This window comes from Rhipicephalus microplus, unplaced genomic scaffold, assembly GCF_043290135.1.
Source record: "Rhipicephalus microplus isolate Deutch F79 unplaced genomic scaffold, USDA_Rmic scaffold_72, whole genome shotgun sequence".
Taxonomy (NCBI): domain Eukaryota; kingdom Metazoa; phylum Arthropoda; class Arachnida; order Ixodida; family Ixodidae; genus Rhipicephalus; species Rhipicephalus microplus.
Window position 1 is genome coordinate 759,674 of NW_027464645.1, and position 11,857 is coordinate 771,530.

At 45.7% G+C, this 11,857-nt stretch overlaps 2 protein-coding genes across 4 annotated transcripts in view; one reads left to right on the forward strand and one right to left on the reverse strand.

Annotated features, from left to right (window-relative positions):
• Window positions 1-9,724, reverse strand: part of LOC119174169 (acylamino-acid-releasing enzyme-like) — a 29,168-nt gene extending 19,444 nt beyond the window's left edge. The window contains exons 1-2 of one of the 3 annotated variants that reach the window (XM_075885130.1): window positions 9,586-9,724; window positions 5,593-5,783 (exon numbers count right to left, since the gene is read on the reverse strand). In XM_075885130.1, the coding sequence (XP_075741245.1) occupies window positions 5,593-5,783; window positions 9,586-9,685 (291 nt within the window). In that variant the 5' untranslated portion in view covers window positions 9,686-9,724. Of the gene's footprint in view, window positions 1-379; window positions 573-5,592; window positions 5,784-9,388; window positions 9,521-9,585 lie in introns of those variants that run through there. The other 2 variants (XM_075885131.1, XM_075885132.1) reach the window with 2 other exon arrangements.
• LOC142790145 (uncharacterized) overlaps window positions 9,593-11,857 on the forward strand; it is a 107,980-nt gene continuing 105,715 nt past the window's right edge. The window contains exon 1 of the mRNA XM_075885128.1: window positions 9,593-9,722. The gene's annotated coding sequence lies outside the window, so the exon portion shown is untranslated. The remainder of the gene's footprint in view (window positions 9,723-11,857) is intronic.

Sequence of the window (11,857 nt, forward strand, 5' to 3'; positions counted from 1 at the left end):
TATATATATATATATATATATATATATATATATATATATATATATATATATATATATATATATATATATATTCATTTATGCATGCACAATCACATTGCATATGAATTTATGTACTTACACTCAATGACTATAGTTCATACATATAAACTATGTTCACGAAAAAAATTAAGAATTGCATTTGTTTGCAATTTAGTTCTCTCTCTTTCTAGGGCTGACAACTCTGCAAAATACCCACAGCGGCACACTTTCGAGATTGGCATCGGTTTAGTCACAACGCTATCAAAGCAGCTCGTCGCCAGCCAGATTAAAGTAAACGCAAGTTCATGCACCTGGACTTGTCCCTTTACGACCATCTAAATAACAAAATAATTTCACCCACGTCCATACTGAAGTACGCGGTGCAACTTCCTCGGGCACTGCAGCGGGCTCGTCTCGAAAAGTGAAGCTTTCTTTATAGGAGGCCTGTTATTCGGATTCCCGCGATAACGGAAAGCGCGGGAGATAACGACCAACAGCTGATGTTGGCAGGCGGCGCCAAGAGGTACACGCCGTTGTGAATGATATCAGCCGTGGGCCTAGAAGACCGTTCGCGCGCTAATGCCGCCGTGTAGTTTCATCGGACGCGGCCGCGCGAAACCGCACCGCGTGCATTCGAAACAAAAAGAACACGATGGCGACACGCAACAGACAAAGAGAGAGAGAGAACGGCCGATTCATCGCAGCTTATTCCTTCCCCCATGGTTACAGCCGCAGGGCGAAGCATACTATCGACGCACGCGTTCTATTTGAAACAGTATTTCTAGTGTTTCTTTTCGTAGTTCGTTTCGCGTTCTCGTAATTTTATCGAGCCAACCGCAACGTGACGCCCGGCGAACAGAATGCGTGCAGCTGCGCATGGCGACCCAAACATCCGGCTCAAGCAGTTGTCCATTGCACGCTGCTGTACTACAGTGTACTCTCTAGCAGTACGACGTTCCGCGCGAGGCAACTAATTCCCACCATGGTTTCCGGACACCTCGAGATCGGCTTTTAGCGATATTTCAAAGAGACGCGTCCATCATTAACTGCATGCGACTCGTTCGCTAGGCTAGATTACACTCTAAACGGGTGCAATAAAGAGTGACAGCCGGGCAGGGACATTCACGCGGAACATTGACAAACATATGGGTCGATCGCCAATGAGCTGCACTAGATCAAAGCTACCTTAAAATATAGGCTTCTTCCGCCAGATGGCGCCAGCGAAGGCGCCGCCATAGCCGCGGTCACGACCTCCTCGTGGCTAGTAGTGCACGTGGTCTACCGGGAACCCAACATATGACAGCGCGATATTTGGCGGCGCTGCACCTCACTAACCCCGTTTTCATTGAAGAATATATGGCAAGCCGTCAGACGTTGTGCCGCAGCTACTCCGCGTGTTCGAGGCAGCACGATCACGCCAGCAAGAACGACGACGTCTGTGGACGTCCATGCCAGAGCGGGGATAAATAAAATATGTAGGAAACCAAACGCCGCTCGTCTTTCTACAAGTGGTGACCCGGACTTCGAGCGGAAACGCGCACCTACTCGTCCTTTCGCCAACGCACCAAGCGTCACGGCCAACTCTGCTTCTTCAGCCCCGTTCATTTCGGCTGACCGTCGACACCACACCCAACAGCGACGCCACGCCGAATCCCTCACAGTGGCCGCCTCGGAAGTCGCCATAGGAGCAGTCTAGCAGCAGTTGGTCGACGGAGTTTGGCAGCCGGTCGCTTTCTTATCACGGAAACTCTCACAGACCGAGCGTCGTTATAGCACATTCGGTCGCAAACTGCTCGCGGCCTGCTGTCGCAAACTGCTGTCAAGCAGTTTCGTCACTTCCTAGAAGGTCGGCAGTTCCATATCCTCACCGATCACAAGCCGCTTACGTGTCTCGACCGCTACCAACTCTGCCCATACCCCACGTGAGATCCGCCAGCTTGCCTACATATCGGAGTTCACGAGTGATATCCGGCACATAAGTGGCAAAGACAACCCCGTTGCTGACGCGCTTTCCCGAACAGAAATCAACGCAACTATGGATGAGCGCCCACACCAGTCGATTTTGCAGGCATGGCTACTGCACAACAGGACGACAGCGAGCTTCAGGTGTTGCTACTCCAAGAGAACTTCCTCAAGTTTGAAAATGTCCAACTTCCAGGCTGCGATATTCCCCTCGATTGCGACATCTCTACCGAGTGTCCTCGCCCTTAGTTCCAGCACCGTTTCGCCGCAGAGTCTTCGACGCCTTGCATACCTTGTCGCACCTCGGTATACGTGCGACTCAGCGCCTCATCACAGGGCGATATCTAGGGCCCCGAATGAATTTCGACGTCCACCGCTGGACACGTGCTTGCCTCAAGTGCCAGCTAACCAAAGTACAGCGCAACACGGTCAGCCCACTGGGTACGTTCACGCTTCCTGACTCGCGGTTCAGTCACGTGCACCTGGACCTCGTAGGCCCTTTGCCCCCATCGCAAAACAGCCGGCATATGCTAACTTGCGTAGACCACGGTTCACGCGATGGCCTGAGGCACTACCCCTCACCGACATCACGGCAGAGTCAGTCGCCCGCGGACTCATCACCGTGTGGTGGATAAGCCGCTACGGAGTTCCCAAGACCATCACAACGGATCGAGGTCGTCAATTTGACTCCGCGCTCTTTTGCACCTTGTCCTGAATGCTTAGTGTCAACCACATCAAGACGACGGCCTACCACCCGATGTCGAATGGCATGCATGGTTGAGCAATTTCACCGCCAACTCAAAGCTTCGCTAATGGCCTCCCAATCATTGTGACTTTGGACGGAGCGACTACCACTCGTCCCGCTCTTCAGCTGAGCTCGTATTTGGCCCTACCGTAAGGCTTCCTGGACAGTTTTTCGACACGTCACCAGTATCACCGTTGGACGTAGCTGATTATGCCAGTCGCCTCAAAAATGCCATGAAAGATGTGTCACCTATTGCTGCACGTCAACACTCACGCCCAAGTTTCGTCAGTCGTGCGCTCCGTGACTGCACCCACGTCTTCGTGCGCAAGACGCAATCAGACCCCCACTGCAACCTCCTTACGACGGACTCTTTAAGGTCGTCAAGCGTTGCCCGAAGCATTTCGTTCTGCTACTTAATGGACGCGAAGACAGTGTCTCCATTGACCGCATAAAGCCGGCTTTCCTCGACACTGACGCCGTCCTCGAAGACTGCAAGCCATCCGCGAAAAGCAGTCGAACGCGCTTCGCAATAGAAGAACCTACAACCTGCTCATAGGGTTCGCTCCTTCGAACACGGGCTACCTCGCTAGAGGGGCGCCTTATGGCAAGCCGTCAGCGTCTCGGAGAAGACGAAGTTGTGCCGCAGCTGCTCCGCATGTTCGAGACAGCACGAGAGAAGACGCCAGCAAGAACGACAGCGTCTGTGGACGTCCATGCCAGAGCAGAGATAAATAAAATATGTAGGAAACCAAACGCCACACGGCTTCCTACAAATATCAAAGTCGCATGTGCTGCCGAGAACTTTGGTTGTGGTCAGACGATGATGTACTATCACCGTCAAATGAAACTCGAACAGCGGCAAGGCTTCGCGATAGTCTACTTATCACCGTCTACTTATCACTACGAACGGGCACGCATATGTGCGCAAAGCTGCTGAACAAGATGCGCGTGCCTGTCAATGGTGATAACTGGACGGCACGCACTATACTATCGCAAAGGCTTGCCGCTGTTCGGCTTTCATTTGACGCTGATAGTACGCGCGCGACGCGAGACCACAGGTGTGGCGACTTAAGGTCCCTAGATGAAACAAGTTTCCATCTAGGGACCTTATGGCGACTGCCGCGCCAGCGCCACATAGCGTCACTTGAATACGAGAGGAGTTCTATCGCGTGACAGCAGCGCCGGAACGCACTGACCGGGAGATAAACAAAAAGCGATATTGAGATGGGCCAGCACAAAATGTAACGCGATGTGCGCGTCTACCCAGGCCTGCATGAGTGGGCGGACTGTGGCTGAGGTGGGGGGGGGGGGGGGTTAAGGACGTAGGTGCGATGGCTTTTTAGGCCTAGCGGCACTGTGATCAAAAGAGATATTTGACCGGCAAGGTACAGACTTGGATAAGATCTGTGGTCCTAGCGGCTAATGAAGGAATCGAAGCCGTTATTAGCACGGATTCAATTCACTTGGTATTCTATGAAATCGTAGATGAGATTTTGAAGGACAAAAAAAAACCCTCCATTTTTGACATCCAATAAAAAAATAAAAAGGAGGAGGAACCGAAAATGGGCAGGTAAATGGCATTTATAAATGCTACTCAATGATGGGCACATTCAGTGGAGGGGGGAGGTCTGCATGTCCTGACACCCCCTCATCCCATAATTTTTTTTTTCAAGGTGAGTACACCTCATATACTCAGCTTTAGGTATCAGTGTTCTTATAAGCTCACCTCTTCCCCCCCCCCCCCCCCCAAAAAAAAAAACAAGGAGGTTGAGACCTATCGTTATCAAGAAGCCCATCTAATGAGAAAAATATGGTTGTGCATTAGAATGACTGTATTAACAGTACACTATAGCGCTGCAATGTTCTAATCTTACTAAATTCCTCTTCCAAAGCCAAAGTTTTTTTATAATTAAGCACAAATTGGCCTACTACTAATTGAATTTCATCCAAAATCTAAGAAATATCTTCAGTTATTGCTCTAGAGCCCTGCTGTTGAAAAGTTCAACCTGCAACAATAACACATTTTCTTTTTTGTCCTTGGAAAAAAAAAGAAAATATGTTGTACTAACCCAACAGGCACACTTGAGCTAACTAGCACAACTTCTGTTTTAGTGTTCAAGCCTCGTTATATGTGTGAATGTATCCTTTGGATGACATTTACAAAGTAAACAGGTGACTTTGAACAATTTCTGTCTAAACATACCTTAGAATTTCTAAGTGAATTTATGGAAGGCTTTGTGTATTATTTAAAACCCCCATCTTTATGAGGGAGGGAAGGGAGAGGAATGCTGCATCCAGGCAAATGATCTCTCACTTTTTTTTTTTCCTCCAGCTTGTTGGTCTCTGCATAGCTGGTTTGCAGGACTACATCTGCTACAGGCAATAACAATGGTCATGCATGAAGCAATGAATGGCAACTGTGAAACATGGCAACGCGAAATGACAAGCAACCTCGATAAAATATCAGGCTGCCATGCCAAAAAACAGCCAATCGGCGACAAGCCTACAATCGAGACAGGATCTGTTATTGGAAAATAGTGTGCACAAATATTCATGAGACCGGCACACCTTCGAGGCATTCCTGTGCACCCGCATTTCTCTACGCTCACCAATGCCAAGTTTTCTGCATGAACGCTAAAAAGTTTAAAAAGCAATACCGACAACCGCTTGGTGTTTATGCTGTGCAACCAGCGAAATTCGCACATTTCGAATTGTTGGCTGTGTGGCAAAGCTTTGCAGGGCCGCCGATACATGTAGATTGAGGACACATCGCCTGCTGCCCTAGCAGTACAACAGTAAAGAGAATGTGAAGAAGGACCAAGCTGCCATTAAGTGTAACTATAAGCAACAAAATAAGAATAACTTACGTCAAGTGATTCAATGCCTTGCAGCCGGAGGACTGTTGACATGCGCTTGCGGGGCAGCTGCCCCTGCATGGCCTTCTGGTGCTTGCGTGAAGTCGAGTGAGACCGGATGTCGCTCAGCTTGGCCGTGAAAGTGATCTTGCAGTTCTTGCAGAAAGCTATGCAGGCATTCTCTGCCACAGGCGCCAGCCAGCCTGTTTTGTTCGGTAGGGGAAGAAAGCCATGCACATCAAGGGTGCAGTTCTGCAATATCATCTTTTCCTTGAAGCTATGAGACAGCTTTACGTGAACAGCGTAGCTCAGGTTTTATTTCTACGGGGATTCGTGGGAGGTGGAAAGGAGCAGTGGTGGGAATCGAGGAAATTACAAGAGTGGACACACATCTTGCCATGGTGGCCATTTATATATATACATAAAATCTGAATTAAAAAGTTCTTACTGCCATGCCCCCTCATGAGGCTGATGGGACACCCCTTTTACACATATTTGACCACCTCCCGCCCACCCCCTTTTTTTCTTTTCAATGAAAATCAGGAACTCACCTGTGATAATGGCACGCTAATTTCAAGTGCTTTTTTTTGTTTTACAGGGAACCTTATAGCAGTATGCATCCTTTCTTAAACTTTTGGAAATCACTTGACCTCCTTCACTATAAAATATTTTAGCACTTTGCAAAGAAACCATCAGCAGGACAGGTGATTGTGTGAACGCCTATGGGTGAGTTTTGTACTTACAGCACATGTAACTGTGCCAAACTTCATTGGAGAAGTAGGAAGACTGTATTGAAATGATTACTGCACGGAACTCTGCAATCCTTAGCATGTGCCATTCTAAAGATGTTTTACTGCGTAATCTATTCCAAGTGTACCAAGCAGTGGCTGGGAAAATAACGACACTGCAGCAAAATGTTTCAACAGTTGCAATCAGTAAAAGGAAGTATCAGCTTGTATTTTTTGTTGTGAGGAAGCCCGGAGTGACATTTGATGTACAGTCGGCCAAATCTTTAGCTATTGTGTGTGAGTGGCAGTTTTTTCTTTGTATTTTTGCCATACAACTTAATTAAGTTTCAGTTGAATTAAAGACAAGTGTATGCCCATAAAGCACAAGTTCATGAAGCAATTTCTTGTAACTTTGTTCCATAATATGGCGCTGACAGGCAAAAAAGTGGCCGCTGCGCACAATAGCTAAAGTTTGGCCCACTGTACATTCTCACTTTTTATACTGTTTTTGTTTTTTGGCCATGTAAATATACTTTTTTTTTGATGGGGGGTAGGTGTGAAAACAAGAGAAATGCATACATACATTATTCCCTTAGAAAAAGAAACCGACTTCGAAAAAGGTTCCTTTTCAGCCTTTTACTTCAGTACCTGTTTGGAGGCACTGATATCTTCTTCACTTTTTACTGACTTCTTTAGTGTCGTTACTATAGGGCGTGTTATTAAGAGTTTATTTTTCTTGAAATTGAGAGAGTGTTTATCGGAGCTTTTTAAAGAAAATTTGCTGTTTATTAAATTTTATTCCTCATAAATCTTTAATTGACCAAAATTCAGTGTTTAATTTTACTATATAAGTCACTGCATTGTCTTCCTATTAATTTTAATTTAAAAAAATGTGTTGAATTATTGCTCATAATCCTGTTTTTTCATCCTTTTATATTTTCTTTTCTGACTTCCTGCTCAATTACCGCGCTAATAAGGCTGCTGAAGTGCACTGCTGTAAACGCTCCAGAGTGTACTCTCGGGGAGATGTGTCCCGGCATTTTTCTTCCAGCCTTCGTCACCTTCTTTATGAGAAAAAAAAAAGACTTCTTGTTATTCTTAATACTACGAAATCTTAGATAAAATGACATGTGAACACGAATATATGTGAACAGACTAAGTGCGCTTCAGATGTCAGGAATGCTTGAACCCACGAACAGACGTACAAGCACTGTTGCTTGAACACAATACACCTACACTTGTTCGCATTACAACCTCATAGATTTTTGTAATGAATGCAAATATAATTTGGCAGGTTGCTGCTGCTGCTGATAGAGGTGGCACTCTTTTCGCATGATGATGGGCAGCCTTGAAAATGCCCTTTGAAAGTTAAAGTGGCCTTTCAAAATCAGAGCTTATGGAATAAATACGAATTGTCGAAAAATTTACCGGCGATTGTTGATCGAATTTTTAAAATCTGAAAACATAGAGTCCTACTTATTACCAATAATTTTTTCTGTGTACCTTTCACTTTTGCATGCTTTATCTGTAGATGGCATCACACATTGCTTTTTTTTAAAGTTAGTTATTTAATTCTTTACTACTAACATAGCTCTGCATCAAAACTGTATTTCTGATATGGCATTGTCTGTATTGCGCATACTTTGCAGATTCTTTTACCTGGTTTACTGTACAAACATAATTTGCCAAAATAATGACTTCCTATCTCACAAACTTCATGAATTGATGACTAGGGCTTTTCTTGATCAGCCAGTAAAAAAAAAAGGCAGATGTGTGTCATCAGAATCTTTGTGGCTAACCACGTAATGCGACCACACTTTTGTACATGGATAGAACTTCGCTGCTTAGAGCTTTAAGCCCCAAAGCTGCAAATACTCTATGTGAATTAATGTTCCTTTGCATTTTTGTCAGTATACTCTATGGTACTCGTCTGAACCCTTGTAAATTAATTTGTCTGCTCTACTGCAGAAACATTTCAGCACCCTTGCTCCCAAATTGAAAAAAAAAAAAAAACCATAAGCAGGAGAGACTGGTGAGCAAACTAGATGCAACGAAAGCACTTCTCAGGCTTGACTGGAGAATAAATCAGGCTGCAAGTAACAAGAGATCTCTGTACAGTGTACAAGACATGTTAACCACTTGTTTGAAGAGTACAGGTTGTGTCCCAACAATGCTTCTCAGTTTTTCCTCGTTTGCCTACCATTCACGCGGCATCAGCGCAGCTTTCAACGCTGACAAAACACGAAAAGACCGACGCCAATGAACTACTTGTCTATTGACTGTGTTGAAGGTTGCAGTGTTTATTTCCACCACATAACCATACCAACTCGATCGAAATACACAGCAGCGTTTGTCTTATTGTTTTCTATTGTCTGTATTAAATGTTGCGATATTTACTTGGACCATGTATATGCACTATCTCGTTTTGATTACATTAAGTATGTACGCAGTGGAATAAGATTGTGCATCATTAGCCCATCCAATTATTTCTTCTGTCACCCTGAGAAGCAACGCTACACCACGGCTCAGTGGTCTGTGAGCGTCGCTCGTGTACAGTTAAAACGCCCTTTGCAAGTAACGAAACAAGCGTGTGCCGTCGCAGTTTTGACGATGCATGCATGTGGGGACCGCAAATCGGCTGCAAAAACGGCGATGCACACCAAAAGTCACCGGTGAGCATGCATGCCATGCGTGTTTTTGGGGAACGGCCAACACCAGGTTAAATCGAGGATTCTTCCATAGGGCGCCGACTTCATTGTTACACTGTACCGTGCCGTGCAACACAGCAAACGCTCAAGTCGGTACGGTAGGTGTTCTGCGGTGTACCGTTCACGATCACACGCGGCCGTTGTCGTAGTTGATTCGTTAAGACCACTCGGCAGCAGCAATCGGCGTCGCAGCGGGAAGGCTTAACCAGTCTACAAATGCCGCACAAGCGTCTACGAATGCCGTACAGTGCCGCCCGTCTGTATTACGCATTTAAAATAGACTTGATTGATTAACGACACATGCATGTCGAATGCTCCGCAAAATTCAGCGAACTGCACAAGCCCCTGGTGCCGCACAGGCGAAAGCATTACCGTGAATCCGCTATACATGACGGGGAAATGGACGACGCCTGCAAACCGCACTTTTTTTCGCGATGTTGCACGTAGCTAAATGTAGCGGAATCCCGTGCAAATGCGCGACGAGTGGGGGCTCCTTTAAAAAGCGAACGTGCATCGATGGAAACGCGCAAACGAGATGGAACTTGTTCACTGTAGAGACAAAAGCTTACCCCGAAATGCCGGGCATTCTTCCCACTCCTTGCGGTAGCGTTGCTTGTACTTTGGGCCTGATTTCATTACCCACTTGTCGGAGTCAACCTTGTCGTTCATGGTTAGCGCAAGGCCGGCGTAGTGTCAGTCAAATAAGGTAAGGTCGAGCATGCACTTTTTTTCAGAACTTTCAGTATTCTTCTCAGCAGCGTTTCTTCGCCCGTCGACGCTGTCGTTGAAGGCTTGTAGCAGTACTCCGTTTTTGTTCACACTAGTTTCGTACAACTTTACCGTACACTTCGCGTCTCGTTTGAACCCCTTATTTTTACTGTAAGAGCCGCTAGCGTAGTTTGGCTGACCAACAGGAATGTGCGTGAGCAGTTCGTGTTAGAAACGATTGCAACCGTTGCGTTGTCAACGCATGTTTACTCAAAATTTTCATTCATTTTTGTTTTCCGCGTTAAATGTGTTACGGACTGCTGACGCCAGGTTGCGCGCTGAACACTGACGCTAGTTTCGGTTTCGTTTCTTCGTTCGCGCCTTTTACAAAGATGCTGTGTATATTTATTGCACCCCAGATGCGTTCTGTGCCCTGCGCTTTTTGTGAATAGAGGGACATTTGATACAGCGTATGTTTGAACCCCACGGGAACGAATTCATTTCTCTAAATTTCTCAATGACGAACGCTAATATTTACTAATAGTGCGGTCTTCTAGAACGCTGTACTAATAGGTGGATAGAAAAATCGTGGCTCTCGCAATAAGATGGATGGATGGATGTGGCTGTACCCTTTGGATCGGGCGGCGGCTAACGCTACCTAGACATAATATTTAGTTAACCACTAGATTTATCTTTTTTTTTTCCTTTAAATAGTAAAGTTGAGGACTGGTAGTTTGCAGTGAAGGGTTTAATTTTCACTCGTGCCTCGACTTTAGTCACCAATCAGACAACCTTCTTCTAGTTAATTCTACCCGCTTAAGGTCTATTTTGCCCTCCCTGTCCCTAAACCCCAGTGCTTTGAAAAACTCTGTGCCATCATCATGAACTATAGGGTGAAGCCCTTTACAGAACATTATCAAGTGTTCGGCAGTTTCCTCCTCCTCTCCACATGCACTGCATACTGTGTCTACCCCTTTGTATTTGGCCCAATATGTATTGGTTCGCAATACTCCCGTCCTGGCCTCAAACAGTAGAGAACTACCCCGGGTATTATCATAAATCCTTTCCTTGGCAATTTCCTGCTTAAAAGTTCGATAGATCTCTAGTGCGGACTTGTTAATCATGCCGATTCTCCACATGTCAGTCTCCGTTTCCTTCACTTTTTTCTTAACAGATAGTTCTTTTTGGTTTGGCCCCCTGCTGTTTTCTAAGTACTTGGCAGTCAATTTCCTGGTTCGCTTCCTCCATTTTGTATCGACATTCTTCATGTACAAGTAGCTGAAAACCTTCCTAGCCCAACGTTCCTTTCCATTTCCCTCAATCGCTTCTCAAATTTTATCTTGCTGCTAGCTTCCCTGCCCTCAAATGATGTCCATCCCATATCACCTTGTACTCCCTGATTTGGAGTATTCCCGTGAGCTCCTAAAGCAAGCCTACCTATTCCACGTTGCTTAATTTCTAATCTTGCTTGAACTTCTCATGCACAAGACCGCATTGCCAAACGTCCGACCAGGAACCATGACCCCTTTCCATATTCCTCTCACAACCTCATACCTATTGTAATTCCACAGTGCCCTATTTTTCATGACTGCTGCATTCTTGTTACCTTTAGTCGTCACGTATATTTCGTGTTCCCTTAGGTACTCGGTCCCATTGCTTATCCATACGCCCAGATATTTGCATTTATCTGTTATCCCTAGCGTGACCTCCTTTATTCTAAGCTCACTACCTTCATATTCATTAAAAATCATGACTGCTGATTTTTATTTACTGAATCTGAAATCTAATCTATCTCTCTCATTACCGCAGATGTCCATCAATCTCTGCAAACAGATTGTGCAAATAGATTGTGCAAAATAGATTGTGCAAATCTCTGCAAATAGATTGTGGGCTGCAGCGCCGTCTGCACCGATTTCCGGTTCGAGGCGCCGTGATGCCGTGCGGGCATTCTTGCCAGTGCCGTCGTTTTTAGCGTGTTTCACCTTGCACGCGTGGTGTCATTTTCTTTTATAAATTGCTGCGTGATACTTTGGAGTGATATGCAGCATGATTGAATAATAAATGAAGTTACTACGAGATAGTTAAAATCGCGCGAGCGGTCATTTTTTTATTGAAGTGGCTTGCACCTCCGGA